Below are 20664 nucleotides of genomic sequence, written 5' to 3' on the forward strand. Positions count from 1 at the left end.
GGAATTAAAAACTAGGAGGGGCGCTAATGATGGGTAGGTTGAAAAAATTGGGAGTCGGAGAAATTGCCTGTGTATAACTCTGTTCTTTGGGGATCGAAAAGATGGTTCTGTGATTAGAGGGATAAGAGGATCTGGGAAAGCAGATGAGTCCGAAGAAGGTTATCTTCAACGATCTTTATCTGCATGGCTTTGGAGATAAGAGGATTAGGATGGGATTGACACTTGACCAGGAAGTTAAGGGGATGACGGGCAAGAAGGGATCGATACGTGGCGTTTGGTAGGACTCGTAGAGGTTCTGGTTGGAAATATACTTGGAGCGGTCTTCGTTTTTCAAAATGTTGGCGCAGTGGCGAAAGATCCTGGGCTCTTTAAGGCGGAGTCGTTCCATTTGGGATGGGGAACAATGATGCCGAAAATGAGGAACGGGCGGATAAGCTGTTTATATCAAATTAGCTTAACCTTTTTTGAGGTGAGGATATTGTATTTAAGGATAGGATACAGGGACATGAAGGCATGAGTTGCACGGCCTAGTGCCTTCGTTATATGAGGGACGTGGGAGAGGCGGGAGTTCATTGTCATTCCGAGGTAAGTGACTTCCTTCACGGTAGGAATGGGATCATCGTGGATTGTAAGTGACAAAGATCTAATGTCGCTCCACATTTTCGGCGTCATTCTCATGTTTCCATGGAAGACAATGGTCTCGCATTTGTCGGGATTTAAGAAGAGTTTCCAACGGGTGAAATAATGGTAAAGTTCGTCTAAATAAGCATTCAGACGCGTTTCACCGCGGGATATGTCTTTGGTGGTATACAGGATTAGGTCATCCGCGTATTGTAGGATCCGGATAGGGAACGGGTGAGTAGTTGGCTTGGGGATGTCTGCGATGAACAGGGAGAAAAGGGTTGCAGAAAGGACTGAACCCTGGGGAATGTCGGCAGGGCAAGTATAGGACGAGGAAAGGTGCTGCTGGATGTTGACTGAGGATTTCCGTCCATCTAGAGAGCTTAGAATTAGCTTACAGAGTTGTGGATGGAAATTGAGGATTTCGGAAAGCTTATACGTGAGTCCATATTGCCATACAGAGTCGAAAGCTTTCCTTAGGTAAAGGAGACAGGCTATGGTGGGTGTCTTCCGATTGATACCTAGAAGGATATCAGTCTTGCGGACAAGAAGTGCGTGCCCAACCGAGTGTTTAGTTCGGTTGGCGAATTGGAACTCGGGTAGAGTGTTGTTGGAAGTACAGTGCTCGTCTATGAGGGATTTTATGACCCGCTCGAAAATTTTTGTGGAGGAAGATAGGATAGAGATAGGTCTGTAGCTATCGAGATTAAGTGGATTAAGGTTCTTTTTTGGGATGGGTGCAATGCGAGCACTTTTCCAGTCGGTAGGGAAGTGAGCGTTGAGGAGGCAGTGATTGATGATAGGGGAAAGTGTGGTGGAAATGTTGGGAGCATACACTATAGAAGGGATTTTGTTGAACCCCAGTGATTTTTTGTTCTTGAAGGCTGCAATTACAGTTTCCACTGAACTTGGGCTGATAAAGTGGATGGGAGAAACATCATCTTGTTCATCGAGATGGTTAAGGAGTTGAGAGAAAGGGTTTAGGTTGGGACCGGGGCGGCAAAAAGTTGGTGCGGATTGGAGCTGTGCAATGGCTTCGTTCACAACACTTTCGAAGTGTTGATCACGGATGTGGAGGGTGCAATGGTGCGCTTGAAGGAAGTGATCGGCTAGGATGTTCACCTTTTCGGGAGTTGAAATATTTTGCGGAAGGATGGTGGTTTTGCTTGGGTGGATTTGCCTAGATGAGGACAAGTTTTTCTGAGTTCCCTGAAGGCATCAGGGTTCAGTTCTATGTTGGAGAGGCGTTTGTGGAGGTGGTTAGTGTAAAGAGTTAAAATTTTGTCGCGGATTGACCAGTCAAGGGAAAGGATTTCGTCACGGAGAGGAGAAAATTGTGGAGAGTATCTATTTCTAAATAGCCTCCGCCTTAGGGTACGTTTGTATTTGATATCCTCAAGGATATCATTTGAGAGAGAAATTAGGTTGCGGTAGTTAAGGGAACGAGAAGGTATCAGTTCGTCACATACTTGCTGAATTACTTCAGTGTATTGACGAACTGTCCAATCCATAGTATCGTTGGAAACTGTTTCATTGGAAGGGAGAAGGAGAGGTTCAAGTTTGGATTTAAGTATACGATTAATACGCCTTCTGGAAGTAGGAGAGGGTCGGGTGGCTCTGTCGGGGAGTGAAATCTCTAAGACCACGGCATCGTGGTCACTGATACTGGAGACTGTTTCTAGGAAGGGATAAGTGTTGGGATTGGGTTTGAGGGTAAGATGAATACGCGATTTGTACACAACTTGGTATTTATACCATTATACCAGGTATAATGAGTACCTTCATTCATCAATTTATGCGTTTCCATCCCTCCATTCCACAAATTGTTTGTTGCTGTCTATCTACCAAAGAATTCTAAAAACTTTGTTGACTTAAAATCCCTATATGCCATGTCCATGAAGGCTTGGGTTGTAAATTATGCTCTCTCCATTTACATTTTCTTTTTAATAAATTTCAAATCCAGATATCGACTAAGAAATAATAATTTCTGATCAATTCAACTGGAAAGTGTTTCCTTTCTATATATTCCTGATTTCCCATAGGAAACCTCTAAAGGGAAATGAATAATTTGTAATGGTTGCCATTGTGTGTTAAGTCACTTGGAGAAAGCTTGAAATATGGTACTGAGCTGTTCGTTTATAGTCATTTTGTATTAACGTTGTCAGAATCCTTTAAAATAAGTGAACCATTCTTCGGCGACTGTCACATTTAAGTAGAGAAGTATCATGAGGTTGAGGTTTTCCCATTCCGTTTTTTCTCCCTTTTCGGTTAAAGGTCTTCAATTTAGTTTTCATTTCATGTACCATGAAATGGTTCCCCTCTTTAAGTCTTTGAATCCAACTCACAATTCATAGTTTTCCTAAGATTTCATAATAGTTCTTAATATTTGACAGGCTACACTTCATGTTTATAAATAAGTCCTTTTAAGATTTCAAAATAGTTCCTAACATTTCTGATGATACTTTTCAAGTTATGAGTTTGTATGACTTCTCCAAGTTAGTTTTCGCTGAATCGGTTGTGTTCCTTGATTTCCCTGTTTGGTATGCAGATCACAAAAATAAACCTGACATTTGCCGGCTAAAAAGTAATCTTCTGTCTTGGGAGATGTCTCCCTCTAAGAAAATGGTCAACATCAACACGAGATATTCCTGAATTTTCAAATAGAAAGCAATTTCCCCGAATCTCGGAAAATTTGGATTTGAAATTGAGATGAAAGTTGTACAAATCCAACGTCTGTCTATAACTGCTCTCCACATGTCGGTTTGTTTGTGAATCATATTTTCCCATAGTAAATACAGGAAAAGAGATGCCAATTCGTAGCGTCTACTTTAAGATGCAGTTCTGTTAGGAATACGCCAGAATGCATTTCCTGTAAATATCTTCTCTGCTTCGCAAGGCTTATTGGTAGTTGAACTACAAAAATATGTGAACAATGAATATGTAAATGTGAATGCCAAAAGCTTTTTAGATAAATAGTGAAAAGGCCAGTTTTTATGATACGTAGATTTACAATAAGTTATAAGTTGCATCTTCAGAATAAATAATGTTTGCAATATCGTTTTCAGTTCATCGCCGGATTCATTGAATGCAGATCGCAGTGATAAGTCTGCAATTGGTTCAGCATCGCCGTTAGCGCTTTATAAGTTGGTGGTTCCATTGTTACGTTGCGAAGTAGCCGATGTAAGAGATGCAGCTGTTAATGCTCTGGGAATGATAAATCATGATGCATTAAAGTAAGTATTTTTTTAACTAATTCTATTAAGGGAGAATTTATAGTTAATATGAGGTTTTATAACGTCGTCGAGAGAATATCCGGACCCGGGTTGAAATTTATGGGAAAAAACCGGACTAAAGATGAAAATTATTCTCATATTTCGTTAAGATCTCAACTCCTTACTCTACTCGGAAAACATCGCGTTAGGAGGAAATTCTTCCTTCTGCAGGCCCGAAGACCTATTTTCAATGACGCTTTTAGTTATGAATATAGAGTTATGTTATAAATTGGGAGAATTGGAGCTATGGTGTAGATATAATCGAGTTTTTTTCTTTCGTTTTTTCCCGTAATTTAAAAATCAGCGGTTTTTCCGGCTACAATGAAAGAAAATATTTAGTTTTTGATGCCAATTGGAGCGAATAAGGAAAAGCGGACGTTGCGTTGCAGGAAAGTAGTCAAAGAAGCGTTTCGGTTCACCCTTAGCCATAGATGTTCCAAATGATCTTTCTCCTTGCATCTTGGTATATACAACTCGGGGTTTGTGTTTTGTCCAGAGACGGTTCGCTCGAAGTCGGTTTCGTCGGAAGCACTGTTTTGTTTAGGGCAATTTTTTGCTTGACTTTGGCCTGAGCAGAGGCACCGATTGGAGCCTTGTATCAGGAGGACTGACAGAAACTACCTGCCTCGGCTTATTCCTTAAGACCTGTATCGTAATTGTTGTTGGTTGGCTTCCAAATGAACATGTGAAGAGCCCGTGCCTAAATTCATGTTCCCCATTGATTACTTCACAATTATTCCTTGACTGGTTCACCATAGACGAGCTCAAGGTTGCCTCCTCACTAAGAGTTTACTACTCACTCAGGATTTCCTCCTTTCTGAGGGTTGGACCGTCATGATCGAAGTTTACTTTTTATTTTGGATTCTGTTTTTCCTTACTTTTATTGGAAATTTCGTGTTTGGCTGCCATGATCTCCTCGAGGAAAGTAGGTCGATTTCTGCAGAACCTCCTTTTGTTGAAAGTTATGTGCTCCCCTCGAATCTACCCGCGACTTTGAGAAATCAGATCGTGGCCGAAGCACGGATTTTGGAAGCCTCACCTAATTCATGTTCGCCCACGCAAAAATCTGTAGAAGACAGGCTCTCCATTTCCGTGGAAAACCTACACCCGATGTCTACGGTCTGGTCAGCCAAAAAGGATAGAAATTTGACTACGACCGGCCTGTTGGTGACATTGTTGTCTAACTCTTCTAACATACGGGGGAGGAAGGCTCGGCAGAAGGAAGCTTTAACCACAAAGGAGAAGGAACTACAGGCTTACCTGTCAGAACCTTCTCCTCCGTCCGAACCCGGAAAATCCGAAGAAAGGGAAGTTGGTAATGTGGGCGCATCTGGTCTTACGCCGGTATGTGAAAACTCTAGGGTTGGGTATATACGGACTCTAATGGAAGTACACAACCCTGCGGAACAGGTCTCAGAAGTGGGAAGAAGTGAATTGGCGGTGTCTGCAAATCGTTCAACTCGGAAGTGTTTCAAGGGGAATTGGGAAACTGCGAGAGCGGTTGTTACCAATGAAAAGGCGAGAGCTGCTATACTGTCATACTATCAACACTTCAAACCAGCTGGCATGGATGGCATCTACCCAGCGATGCTAAAGGAGGGCATAGAGCACTTGGAGCAACTTCTAAGAAATATTTCTGAGGATGTCTTGCTCGTGCCTTCCTTTTGGCAGAAGATGAAGATAGTGTTCATACCAAAGTCTGGGAAAGATGACTATTTATATCCAAAGAACTTCAGGCAAATCAGCTTAACATAATTTTCGCTAAAATGTGTGGCGAGACCAGTTGAACGTGACATTCGCGAGAAGACGCTAAGGTTGCACCCACTGACCAACGTGGAAAGTCCAGTGAGTCTGCTCATCATTCTTTGGTTTCAAAGATAGAGGATGCAACTCTGAAGGATGAGTACGTGATGGGGTGTTCGTGGACATTGAAGGGGCTTTTGATTGTGCGCCCTTTCAAAAGCTCTATGATGCTGCCAGAGAGTATGGTGTTGACGAAACTCTTAATAAAGTGCGTCTACATATGCTAACGCAAAGATTGTCGTGTGCTGAAGACCTAACAACGGAAGCGACGAACGGCTGTTCTCAAGGAGGTGTGCTATCACCACTTCCATGGGGTATGCTGATCAACTCACTACTATGCGAACTGCATAATCTGCCAATACACGTTAAGGCTTTTGTCGATGACCTTGCCGTGCTGGCTGTTGGTCGAGATCTCGGAATGGTGTGTAGAAATACACAACCCGCCGTTGATTTTATTGACAGTTGGTGTCTCAGGCGTGGACTTCCAGTAAAACCAAATAAAACCACAAGAGTATTATTTGCAAAAAGGAGAAAGCTGAATGGATTTTGCTTTCCGGAGATGAAGGGTACAACCCTTCAATTCTCCGGAGAAGTGAAATATCTGGGAGTTATTTTAGACAAGAAGCTTCTTTGGAACAAACATGTGGAGATAAAGATGAAACGAGCTCTTATAGCTTATAGGCTATGTAGGCGGACCTTCGCCTCGACATGGGGACATCCGTAGTGTGGTGGATTAAGGTGAAAGAAAAGAGTTTTCGCTCTAAACTTGTCACACTGCAAAGAACTGTGTGTCTGGGTATCACCGGTGCCATGAGCACCACATCCGGCGCAGCTCTGAATGCATTACTGAATTTGCAACCCTTGGATTTGTTTATTCAGCGCACTGCAGTGAGAGCAGTTCATAAACTAACTCGATTAGATCTATGGGAAAACAATGAATGGGGGGGGGGGGGGAGCACAGAGCATTGGAAGAACTGATACCTCCCGATTCTCTGATCCCCATACATCTGTTTGATAGAAGATGCGATGTTATCTTGAAACGAAGAGAAAACTGGGACAAATCAGAAAGATGCGTCCCAGGTTATACTGATGTCTTCTACACCGATGGCTCAAAAACAAAAAATGGTTGTGGAGCAGTAGTCTATCTCTCGAATAAAAACCAGAAGTGGGATTTTCCTTTGTGACATACACAACGGTCTTTCAGGCTGAAATGTATGCTATCTTAAGAGCGGCAATCTGGATGATTGGCATATGTTCAGAATAGGAATTATTCAAGATGATTTGTGTCCATTCTGTAATGAGGAAGCGGAATCCGCGGAACATTTGCTATGTGAGTGCGCCGCCTATGGATGCATCAGACATCAGATCTTTGGTGTTGATCTGCTCCAACTGGAATGGGTAGCATCACATTCACCAACGGAAATCCTGCGATACATAATCGAATCCGGGATATTCCGTTAGACGGGGGAATCGAGTACAATGGACCACTAAGGTCTGAGTGCTCAGAGGATTTGCCTTTCCCACACCTCAAACACACACACAAGCTATGTGTGCCCATCATCTAAGCTCTTTTGACCATCCAGCTCTCGCCGGTCATTCTATACTCCGGCTATAAACTACTACTGTACTATAAACGGGACGATTTGTACCAACTCCGACTAGGTACCAGTAATTTTCAATATCCGTTCATTGAAACGTCTTCAGAGAAAAAATGTTAGTGTTTTTGGTTTGAGGCTTCAGCTTCAGTCTTTGACACTTTGAAAATGAGTCTGCCTATGACTCGAGTAGCACATAGTCTTGATTTCTCCAAACTTTTCGCCTTTGTTTATGATGCTGGTTAGCATAATTGGGAATACAATTGCTGAAGTAGTTAGAGGTCAAATAGATGTTGACATAATTCGGCGTTAACGTCAGACTCGTAAGATAGGCAATAGTTCAGCGAATCATGAAAAATTTGAGAAAACACTCTGATGTGCAAGTATGCGATCGGTGATGACATAGGAAATCACAGGAGATAATTATCAGGAACACATCGCAAATTGCCAAAAATGCTTGCAGAAGGGATTTTCACCTTCTATATATAGATCTGAACAGCTCTTATACTACAGATCTACTCCGGTGATATAGCGGACCGATAGTGGTTGTCGATACTCTCTCTGCTTTGATTGGTGAAACAACACGTTGACAACATTTTTAGAGAACAGTAGAAGCTAGTATTTGAATTGCTTGTATCGTCAGCAAACGTATTTTCTATTGCCTCCGGTTCATATGTGACGGTGCGATGGCCGAGTAAGTTGAACGCCAGACTCTCAATCTCGTTTCCGCGGGTTTGAATCTACTTATATGCAAAGGTCTGATGATTCATCTTACGTACATCATGCCTGGTGTATTGCATTGCCGCCATCAGTGAGAAATGACATGGCCTAGCGTTTCCAATTTGGAATGACATATTCTGCACTGGCTGTTTTCTATCGGGCTTTTTTATAATCACCCTTCTTTAGAAACGGTTGGGTCCTACTCTGTTCTGAGTGGTCCGAATGAGTCTCTCCTTTTCAGCAAGGATAGCAAAGAATCAGCTGTTTTACAAATGGAATAGTAGTCGAAGAGTATTCGCGTGTGCACTATGCATTGGCTTCGACATATACTCATCTATCCACTCCCGTTCCAAATTAACACCACTCAGATCGATCCTTCAAGTTCAGTGGAGTTAGTTCGTAATCTGTCTTAAAAATAATTGCTCGCAAAGGATTGGCCTGCCCTTGCTAAACAGATAACCGTACAGTGGGTCGACGTGATGTTGTGTCACAAGGTCAACCATACCTCAAATGTTACAAAGCAAAGACAGAATTTAGGTAGCGCATACGGAATTCGGCCACAAAAGCTCTACCCCGAGAGATGCGATATCAGCAATATCAGCTTTAGGCGAAGTACGAATTTGCGCAGCACGACATCTTTCAAATCAACAATTCGAACATGTCTGCTTATGGAAGCATTTGCATGTTGCATAGCTTGGTTGTGGTAATCACTTATGCCATGCCTGACATACGGATTATGATCACTTTTATTCGTCACTAATTTAAACCAAGTTGGTGGACAAAGTCTGAACACTACGGTATCCATTGTACTAGGCTTCTGCATCTAACGGAATATCTCATTCATTTGTATTGCAGAATTTCGGTAAGTGAATGTCATGCTATCCGTTGTAACTGCAGCACCAAAAATCTGGTTCTTGATGCGTCATGGGCGAACCACTCATGTAACAAATGTTTAGTGGATTTTGCGTCTTCATCTTCTAAAAAGCTTTCCAATCTAGAATAACCACTAGATATTTTACTTGTTCGGAGAGTTGACGGGTTGTTTCACACAACTCCCTTTGGAACACAAAGTCCATTCAATTTCCCCCTCTGGTTTTATTGGTATTTATTGAAAACCAATGCCTCAGCCCATTTGCATGAACTCATGTGTTCATTCTCGCGCTAGCACACCTTCAAGGGGCAGCCCTTGGTTGCTACTGTCATCAGGTAGCGATCAACACCAACTTGGCATAGATCCACAGGCTGACAGGATCTTTCACATTGGAAAGCGTTTTGGTTTTCATTTAGTGGATGTGGTCTTAACACCCTGTGGCGAATGTGGCACTCAACCAGTTTCTTCGTACATTTCACTGAGAATGATGTTAACCCGATCTGTCTGAAGTTGTTTTGGGTTTGAAAAATAATCTTTACCGGGCTTAGCTATGACGATTACCCGTCAACAGGTCGGGGACTCTATACTCTCTTTTAGAATTGCTGGATAAATGCCGTTTCTTCACTGATAACAACCGCTCTCGCAGTGTTCCAATTTCCCCTATAATGTTTTCGTTTTGTTGGTTGTTGCAGAAATCAACAAATCTCTCCCTCCTAATTTTATTACTTGGACCTCAACTCTTGAGTTCGTGAAAGTTTCATTTGCTTTTCTACGAGAGCTTGGCCAGCGCACCTTTCTTAAGGACATTAGACAGCCTTGAAGTCTCTCTTTCACTTTCCTGTTCCTCACAGTATGTTTTAAAGAAGTCACACTTTGAACTTTCTACCAGCCCACTGGGGCAGTGACACTGGGAGTTTTTGAAGTTTAACTAGTCTTCATTTTTACAAACACGATTCAGAGGTCGTCTGGATAATTCCCTGAGCTAAGTAACGGTGACCTGGCAGTGAGACTTCGTCTAGAGTCGTCCTATCTTTGATCAACTCAAACATCTTTACAGTGCAGATTTTTAGGTCAATTACTTCACTTCCAGCTGAAGTGATGAGATTAAACAGCTTCTCTCGTCTAGGGTTGTTCGCGTCAGAACTTACTAGGCTTTCAAGAGCACTTAATTCAAAGAGTCATAGGGAAAGCATGTATTGGCAACCAGCGCGTTTTGCCCAAAGCCTTACTGTCAGATGCGTTTAAATGTTCGTCTCTCTACAAATTTCGAAACGCTGTCAGAGAGCATAGTGTTGATGACACTTGGATCGATGAATGATAGCACGAGGTACTGTGAATAGGGTTTGTTCGTTACACGACAACAGAAGGGTGCAACTTAACCTAAGGGTACCATCGATTTATGTTCAGATTAGGAGTATTATAGGATGATACGTGTCCATCCTGTACAAATAACGCGAAATGCGCAGATCATTTCATATTTGAGTGTCGCACCTATGGATTCATCAGACTTTAATGCTGATGTTCTCTGGTTGTGGTGGTGGCATTCCGTCGATTAATGGAAACCCTGCGATTTGTATTATGGCTACCCATATACAGACCTCTACAATAGAAGCAGAAGTCATCTAAGTACCACGTTCTTCAGCATTGCTCATCCTTCATAGAGAGGCTAAGTAATTTCCACAGTAAGTTGGGATGGAAATTCCTTCAGGTGACTAACCTGATTTTCATTATGTGCTAAATGATAGTGTATATTAGTAATCCTTTCGTATTATAAATTTTTCAGGCGATTCACAACTCTCCGAACTCCTGAGTAAATTCCGCTCTATTGAAATTTGTTCAGCAATCTGGTGTACGAGGTTAGACAATTAAGTAATGAGGTTGATTTTATTGCCGCGCTTGTGGTAAACCTGCAACCTTGAAATTCCCTTAGTTTAAGGAGTTTAAAGAGGGGCGTGAAAGCATGGAAGATGAGGCGCGCAATGGGAGACCAGTCGAGGTGCGGACTGACGCGAATGCGTTTAGTAGTTCGATCACTGGCCTGACACACTCAGACAAATTTTAACAGACGATTTCGGAATGAAGATTTCGCGAAGATGGTTCCAAAGAACCTTTCTGAGGAGCAAAAGCAGCATCGAATGACCGTCGCAGAAGACTGTTTGGAACAAGTGGGAAACGCTCCCACGCTGCTTGATCGATATGACATGTCACCCTGTGACTTTTTTTGTTCCGTAGAACAAAATCGGTGGTCAAAGGAACCCATTTTGAGCCAATTACGGACATCCAAGCAGCCGTGCCGAGGATACTCGCGGACATCCCAGTCGAAGCGTTCCAGATATGTTACGAAGAGTGGAAAATGCGCTTCAATCGCTGTATAGCTGCCCAAGGGGACTACGTTGAAGGCAGAGTTGTTGAATAATTGTTAAATATACGGTTTTTATAGAATCAGTCTCCTTACTCAACTGTCTAACCTCGTGTATTGCACTTTGAACACGTCTGTTTGAGTGTGTCTAGAATTTCAGCCACGGGTTCATCCTTCACTGAGGATGGCCTAGTCTCCGTAAATTCTCTGCGTGCCTTAATTCGGCGACGTGGTTCTTCACTCGAGATTAGACAAGACCTAGATTATTTTGTCGCAAACATTGATGAAATCTTGTAATTTTTGTGTGATAATAATATAATTAATAGCCAGAATAAACTTCGGTTACTTATTGCCCTGAAAGGGACGAGAAAACAATAACCTTAACCTATGTTTAAAACTATTGGAAGATGAAAAGTTTGAGGGACCAACTTGTTGTGCGTTATGATATCAACGCAGTTTTGAAATCGAGGAATGGAAATAGATTTCTAGCTCTGCGAATAACACGCTTAAAATATCTGCGTTGATGTCGTTAAAAGAAAAGTGGTCTATAAGACCTGAGGAAAGTTTGAAAAATGTACATAAATCCAGATAGATTTTAGGTTGCTTTAGTGAGGGGAGGTTCTGAGAGAGGGGTAGTCCACACGAGTAGCATATAGGGTGACACTTTCGGACGTTTAGCGCTGAACCATTAGCAGAGCACCAGCGAACCAGAGTGTCTAATTTTGAGTGAAGGAAGACACAGTCCATAGGCGACTATATAGCGGAAAAGAGCTTAAGGTCGTCGGCATAGAGCAACCAGATAAGTGAGGAGGGGGGAAGGTCGCTGATAAAGTATAACAATAATACAGGGCCCAGAATAAAGCAGTGCGGGACGCGGCTACTTTTGTGGATGGGGATGATTAGAATCTCTTTTCACAGGCTAGGAGAATGGTTTTCTTCGGGGCTCTTGTTGAAAATAATAGGTATTTGACAAGGAAAGGTGTAAAGAGGGGAATGGCAGGATATACGGACAGACTGGAATCACTAGCGGGAAAGAAGAAGAGGGAGGAGAGGGAACATCGACTGAAGAAAAGTAGTGAAGAGTAAATCACAAGATAGTTGGGGGAAGTTACCAAAGCAGCCAGAACATTTAATAAAAGGACAAGACAGCTACGAATGTGGGATGTGACTTTTTCGCGCTCCAGTGTGGTTTCAATACTGGCTAGATATTCCTTTCTGGATTTAAGTATTAGAGGTTTGACCGAAGAACGCAGAGTTTTGAAAAAACAACGAAGTCAGTATAGGTTCCAGAAGACAGGAACTTCTTCCTAACAGTAAGTTTTTGACGAAGTTTGGGAGGAGGACCTAGCTGATTGTCGGCAGGGCTGAGTTCAGACCTCCAAAATTCGCTTTACAAAACTTAAACTTGGCAGGCTCACGGTTGACAGTGGAGTGAATTCGGGTGATCTGAGCCTTAAACTCGAGAGTAGGTTGATAGTCGTCAATAGTAACATTAGGTGTTCATGAGGAAATTGGGAAAAGCAATTCACAGGAATGTTAGGGGGGACGAGATCAAGAGTACGATTTAAGCGATTTCATAAAAGTGGATGTAGGAAGGAAGGAGTGGAAGGAATTATTGGGAAGGGAAAGGAAGGTCGGAAGTAAAAGGTCAAGAGAGCATAAGCAAATTAAAGTCACCCCAGAAGATGAAAGGAATAAAGGGGACCAATCTGGGCTTTGTTGGTTCTCATCTCATAGGCCTTATTTAACGAAGGTTAACGAGCTACTGAACACATAAATCAAGTCTGCACACCATATCTCACCTAGGAATCCATGGCAACTGTAAAGGTAGATATAATTTGGGGTCATTTGCGTAATTGAGGTGCTTGCGTAAATATGTCATTGACCTTTGAACTTCTCCATTACTTTCGTCCAGGGCAGAATGAAGAACGTCACTGATTACAAGAAGAAATAATATGGATTACAGAATATAGTCTTAGCCGACTACATTTTGAATTATAAATAGGTCCGGGGTTTTCCCTTCATGTAGCGCGTAGAAAGACCCGAATCTTAGATGCTACTGGCATTTAGTGCTTTGAAATTAACAGTCTACCGGTAATATTACCTTTATTCCTGTGATTTTGACCTACCTTTTGGGTTGACTGAATATTTTTTAGATGTTATTTTCTCTCTTTTCACTCATGCTTGCAATCTTGCTTTAACCTTAGGAATTCGATTACGTGATTTAGTTATCGAACCCTGTTCTGAAGCAAGTTTATGCTTGAAAAAATTCAATTCGACAGCTACATATTTTGGTGCTGAAGGAGGTACTCAGCGCAGTATTCATTGATAATTTTCAGTGTCGCGAACTATTGAACACTACTACGGTTTTTACGATATAGTCCTGGAGCTTTGGAGATGTTCTTTCAAGTTCACACACGGCTCATTATAAAGCAATTATGATAATTCATGCACATAAATATGTTTCCTGACATGGCCAGGCTGACTCGCTCTATCCTTAACATTCACTCACCTGACTCCCATTTCAGGGTTGATGCAAATATCCCTTCTTACGCTTTGTTCTCGCTTCAATCCTAATCTTCACTTAGGAAAATCCTTCGCCAATTCAAGAATTTACCCTTGCAATACATTATAAAGTACTCGTTAACGACTTTGCTGAATCAATGAGGATGATTTCAAGCTACCGAGGCATTGCTAGAGTCAACAATAAATCTACTTGTTCCATTTCTTTGTCTTTGATATCTACGATGCTATCCTGGAGGTTTTCGGGTTTGGGTTGACTTCTCAAATTTTCTTTGGGGAAGCTCAAGAAGAATCTACACGTGCTCATTAAAGTGAAAATGCACCCATTTCGAAAAGCCATGACTTCTTCTCCGCTTTGACATTTTCCTTAAAGGAAATGTAATTTCCCCTCCTTGCTGGCGACAAATTTTTCATTAGCTTCTGAAGAAAGACAGCCACTTTATTTTCTGTCATAAAATGATGAAAACTCCTCCATTTTTACCCAGGGTGGGCGCTATTTTTGTGGTGTTACATTTTATTTGTCTAGTCTTCATTTTTCCTTTTGCATATATTTATGAGTTTATCTGTGAGTTTCAATCACATTCATTTTCTTTGAAAAGTGAATGTTATAAATAAAATTTGTTCTCGAATAATGCCTATTTCTGAATGGCATGAGGGTATTCAGTCCAGACATAATTCAGTGTGTTGCGAAGCAAAAAATCTTCCACAAAATGATCAAGAAAAAAAAAAATTGAGTCTTTCATTTTATTTTGAAAAAAGCAATCCTTGGATCGTAAGGGTGGGGTTTATTGGAAAATTTTACCTTTACAGTGATGCAGGTTAAGTTTCTAATCTAAAAATTAAACAAAAAACAGGAATAGAAAGAATCTTAGTTAGGGTGATACTGCCATTCAATGAGTGCAGTTCTTTAGATGATTAAGGCTGCTTTGGCGATAGAGTCATAATTGGAAGCTCTGATTCGCACGCTTTTAGAGTCCAGAACTGAAAAAAAAAATAGCCGATCAACCGGATGATTTCTGAATCTCGCTTGTAAAAGCAATAAGACTAAAAGTGAGGCTTCTTTAGAACATGCTGTGAGGAACGAAAGAGGTGTTACAAGGCTGTAGACGGGGTGAGTTGGCTACGTTGAATTTACTCAATCTGGAGTAGTGGCGGCTCCAGTTCAAAAAAGTGGATGTCCTCTATGTAATGGTGCTAAATGTGAAATGTGAACTGCATTAACTACCAGCGCACGTCCAAACTTATGCGGGTGACGTGGCTATGCTAGCTGTTGGTCCCGGAACTACATATGTTTTCAATGTAAACTAGCCTCACTTCAAAGAACCTCAACCTGGGTATTACAGGTGTTAATTTGCATGTTTTTGATATATATATATATATTCGGAGCATGGCAATGGAAAAAGCTCATAGAATTATTTGTTTTGGTCTGTAAGTAAACAGCAAGTGTGAGGGGGACAAACCATAAGAGGAGATATTGGGAGAACTGAATCCAGTTTCTGTAATGCCTTCTGATCTTTTACGGTTAGTCTCAAGTACAAAGAAAGAAGGACTGATCAGAATACTGCGAGGCGGGATATAATGAGATCTATATCGACTACTTAAAAGTAAAGCAAGGTTTTGGAGCCGAACTTGGAAATATGTGTACAATGGTCTTTCAGACCAGAGTGTACACCACCATTTTGCTGATAAAACCAATCAAAAATACTATGAAGCTTGTTTTGTCGAAAAGCAGGAAAATATGCATTAGCTAAACATATGTTAAGATGAGGAATCCATCACGTATCATGTTTGTATTGAAACAAGGAAGCGGAGTCCCTAAAACACTTCCTGCGGCGTGAATTATTTTATGCGTATGCACTATGGTTGGTAGATCATATCCATTAGCGGAAATCCTGCGATATATAAACGAATCTGAGATACTCCGTTAGACGGGGGTGTTGACTGCATTCGATCACTAGGATCTGAGTACCCAATTCACATACAAACTTATATGTGATGTTACAGGGCTTGTCGTACAAATATTTGCTTCCCATCATCCTCGATCTATAAAAGTTCTTACTTCCTTTGTCGATAGTACTGAGGGTTCCATATACAAAATTTTCTATAGACGTATTTCTCAGTTTTTATAATAGGTTAAGTACAATAATGAAAAGAGGAACGAAGACGGCTACGGTTTCTTACCAGGGCAGAGGCAAATACTCAGACGCCAGACATCCCGGTTTTGCGCCGTGGTCCACCAATTCGATATCCCCAAAATCTGGCTATCTGGCGTCTTGGCCTACGTCATCGCTCCATCTTAGGCAGGGCCTGCCTCGTTTTCTTTTTCTACCATAGATATTGCCCTTATAGACTTTCCGGGCTGAATCATCCTCATCCATACGGATTAAGTTACCCGCCCACCGTAACCTATTGAGCCGGATTTTATCTACAACCTGACGGTCATGGTATCGCTCATAGATTTCGTCATTGTGTAGGCTACGGAATCGTCTATCCTCATATAGGCCAAAAATTCTTCAGAGGATTCTTCTCTCGAACGCTCCGAAGAGTTCACAAGTTTTCTTGCTAACAACCCAAGTTTCCGAGGAATACACGAGGACTGGCAAGATCATTATCTTGTACAGTAAGAGCTTTGACCCTATGGTGAGACGTTTCGAGCGGAACAGTTTTTGTAAACTGAAATAGGCTGCGTAACTGTCCTACTAAGAGGGGAATGCCATTTACCATCAAGTTTCAGGCAATTGCAAATTACTGTTTTCTTGAAAGCATTCATTCAGAAACTGCAAGGCAAAGAATTTTCCATTTGTATTGACTACAATCCTTCAGTATTTGCCTCCAACTATGGATTAAATGACCCGCCCACCGCAACCTATTGAGCCGGGTTTTGCAGAACCAGACAGTCGTGGAATCGCTTACAAATGTTGTCGTTATGTAGACTGCGCCAAAAATTCTTCGGAGGGTTCTTCTCTTGAACGTAATCAATAGTTCACAATTTTTCTTGCTAAGAACCCGAGTCTTCGAGGAATACATGAGGACTGGCAAGATCATTGTCTTGTACAGTAATAGTTTTGACCGGTCTCAAAGTTTTTGTTTCCTATCTTTATTATTATTGTTTGACCAGTGCGATTTGATGTTGTTTGTTCTTTTTTTGTATTAATGTTGTGATCATATATTTCGCGTTGCCTTCGTTGGTGTGCAGCCCAAGAGCTCGCGCCACCGGCTCGATCTGGATAAAGGCACTTTGTAAGTCTCGGGTCGATCATCCCATGATGTCGATATCATCAACATAGATTAGTAGTTGGATGGGCTAAAAGAGGATTGTGTCTCTCGCATTTACCTCACGGATGACTTTCTCGATGGCCAGGCTAAAGAGGACGCATGATAGGGTATCCCCTTGTCTTATACCGTTTTTGATGTCGATTGGTCTCGAATGATCCTGGTGCTTTTATCTGGCCTCGTATATTGGTCAAGGTCTGCCTAGTCAGTTTTATCAATTTCGTCGGGATACCGAATTCTCCCATGGCATGTACAGTTTGACTCTGGCTATGCTATCATGGGCGACCTTAAAGTCGATGAAAAAATGGTTTTGTGTTACACAAAACTTTAAAAGGACGGTTCGACCGCGCGCCGCAAAATTCTGGACCTGAGTGCCGCGATCGAAAGCGGGGATGCACGACGAATCACATCTTCGATCGATGTTTCGCCTGCCTCAGATGTTGGGCGAGGCGCAGCCTTTCAGGTTGCCTCCCTGCCATGACATCCTCAGGCCATTATATTGGAGAATCACCCTTTGCTATGTAGAGTTCTACGGAGTTAAGGAGGAGAAGGGAAGAAGGGAGTCCTCAAATTGAATAGAGCACTATTTCCAATTGATGACAATAGCTTATATTCATAATATAAATAATTACCGAATTAAGCAATCCAATCAATTAATTAGAAGTGATATAAAAAAAGAAAATATTAAAATCAAAATAAAGTTACCAAAAGAACACAACTTTTCCCGCTGCACACTATCGAGTGTGGAAAACTACGCGATTCTGCACTTTTACTTTCCGTCGACTTCTGTGCGCGGAGCCCGGAATCCCTTTCAATATGTCTGCTTCGGATCGCATCTGGTCTTCACAAATCACAGGCAAAAAAACCGAATTATTTTCGATTCTTGCGGCACAAACATTCGACTCTGAAATTGTGAAGTCTTCTTTTTCTTCGGCCTTTGCCCCGTTCACAGGCGGGGTCGGGATGGCAATTGTGAAATATAGAGGGATAATTGAGAAAACTAAAGGAATAGAAACAAGTCGGAATACCGGAAGCTCGTGCTTCGGGTATAAAGGTTTTGTGTTCATCTTATCTAAGAAATTTCAACGCACATTTTTCTCCCCGTATACAGCTACAAAACTACGAGACATACGTACATATTACAGCCGTAGATGTTACGCTCACCCTAAACAAACAAACTGCCTATTTTCGAATACTGAACACATATAGGCAAGTATATAAATTGATCGTAGCCATATTTCCGATTTACTTCTTATATTTATCTGAATTAAGCTCTACCCATTAGCACGCATATACTATATACCTACATATACACATGTCTCGTTGGAATAATTGATATTCATATACAAATGATTAAAGAACTAAAACAAAATAATTCTTTTCCACCCAATTCATACGAACTTACTTCGTTGTGGTATTGACGAATTGATATGTGATGATGACATCATCAGGTTGTAGAGTGCACGAAATTCACAAAAAATTGTAAAGTTTGACCTCCTATAACTTTGTTAATAATAGTTGGATTTTCCTCAAACTTGACCAAATTGTGCATTATATTCTTCATTATATCCATGCCAAATTTTGTACTTCTGGGACGAACATAAGGGGGGTGCCGGGTAAATTTCTAAAATATGGAAATATACTATTATTAACTTTATTTGTACAGATATCGGGACCGGATATATTTTGAGGCCTAGATTTCGTAGAGATGCACTATTGAGATTTTTTTCAGATTTTTCGGTTGGATAGGTTCTGAGAACGAGACCTGTTACACTTTTTGGGGGTCATATTTTGAGCCCTCACTCCCCTATGTTTCACCCAATATCAAATATTGAACCAGTTTCGAAAAGTACTAATTGAGACCTTTCATTTGATACCCCACATGGCCACATTTTATGAAAAAAAATTTTGCACCCTACTTTCACATGTATGGGGAGCCCCCCTTAAACTTAACACAAAATGGCGGCAGTTGCTGCATGTAAAAGGAACAGCAGATCACATACTCCCACCAATTTTCGTGACAATCGGTTCAGCCGTTTTCGAATAAATCGGCTGTGACAGACAGACAGACAGACAGACGGACAGACAGCTCTTTCTCGTCTGAATCTTGTAGTGGCTAACACTGGATGCGTGAACACTTTCCGTAAGAGAGAAATGGGGTCCGTGATAGATGTCACTTTTGTTAGCGATGTTTTAGCTAAGGATCTGCAGTGGTATGTCAGTGACGAATATACACATAGCGACCACCAGGCCATCATTTTTGAAATCAGACATGGAAAACGAATGAAACGGTCTCGGACGAGAGCTGAAAGGTGGGCAGCTAATAGGTTTGACGAGGAGATTTTCGGAGAGGTTTTGCAGCAAAATACAGCGCTTGAAGGAAGCGCAGAAAATAAAGCTCTGCAGATTGGCGAGAAGTTGCGACGAGCATGTGACGCATCCATGCCAAGGTATGTTGTATCACAGAAGCGAGTTCCGAACTTTTGGTGGAATTCTGAAATCGGAGAATGCCGCAAGGCCTGCCTCAAGGCCAGAAGGCGCAGTCAGCGAAATAGAAACCGATCTGGATACGAGCAGTTACATGAAGAATATAAAAACGCTCGGAAGAAACTACATGTGGCCATCATGAAAAGTAAATGCGAACACTTTAAGCGACTGTGTAATGAAGCTGACACGAACCCCTGGGGTGGCGCTTATAAAACCGTAATATCGAAAGTTAAAGGCAAACGCTCCCCACCGATCTCTTCCCCTACTCTGCTTGATGAAATAGTAACGGATCTTTTCCCACAGAATGTGAGTACCGCTAACCTTCCCACTGTTGAGATAGACACCGCGGAAGTTCCCACGGTAAGCGAAAAGGAGGTCCTCGAAGCTGCGGATAAAATTGTTGGAAATAAATCACCTGGCTTGGATAGCATTCCCAATAAAGCTCTGAAAGCAGCAGTAAAAATAGCTCCAAATATGTTTGCCGAGGCGTTCACCTCATGCCTTAAAGAAGGAGTATTTCCTACACAATGGAAGAAGCAGAAATTAATTCTAGTCCCCAAGCCAAACAAACCTTTGGGTGAAGCTTCGTCCTACAGGCCGATATGCCTTCTAAATAATACTGGCAAACTATTCGAACGAGTAATCTATAACAGATTAATTCGAATTGCCGAAAAGGATGGCGGTCTCTCCGAAAATCAGTTCGGTTTTCGAAAGGGGAGGTCTACAACGGATGCACTTGTCCTAGTAGCAAACACAGCTAAGACCGCACTTGACGAGGGCAAATGTTGTGCAGTGATTACACTTGATGTGAAGAATGCCTTCAATTCCGCTAGATGGAGCAAGATACTTGAGTCCCTAATTAACTTAGGCGTGGCGAAGTACCTGGTGCGTATTGTTGCCGACTTCCTAATCGATAGGACTCTGTGCTGCGAATCAGATGAAGGAATGAAATTCTACCAAACGACATGCGGAGTTCCGCAAGGGTCTGTCCTAGGGCCACTCTTATGGATTATTATGTATAACGGGGTACTGACCCTAGACCTTCCTACTGGTGTGGCCTCCATTGGTTTCGCGGACGATGTTGGTGTGACGGTTGTTGCACGCCTTCTCGAGGAAGTCGAGCTCTATGCAAATGAAGCA

General features: G+C 41.8%; 1 protein-coding gene across 7 annotated transcripts in view; it reads left to right on the top strand.

Annotated features, from left to right (window-relative positions):
• LOC119649635 (protein furry) overlaps window positions 1-20664 on the top strand; it is a 582748-nt gene that overhangs the window by 82647 nt on the left and 479437 nt on the right. For all 7 annotated transcript variants that reach the window (XM_038051881.1, XM_038051885.1, XM_038051884.1 and 4 more), the window contains one exon: window positions 3687-3854. In XM_038051881.1, coding sequence (XP_037907809.1) covers window positions 3687-3854 — 168 coding nt within the window. The remainder of the gene's footprint in view (window positions 1-3686; window positions 3855-20664) is intronic.

Source organism: Hermetia illucens, chromosome 2 (assembly GCF_905115235.1).
Source record: "Hermetia illucens chromosome 2, iHerIll2.2.curated.20191125, whole genome shotgun sequence".
NCBI lineage: Eukaryota > Metazoa > Arthropoda > Insecta > Diptera > Stratiomyidae > Hermetia > Hermetia illucens.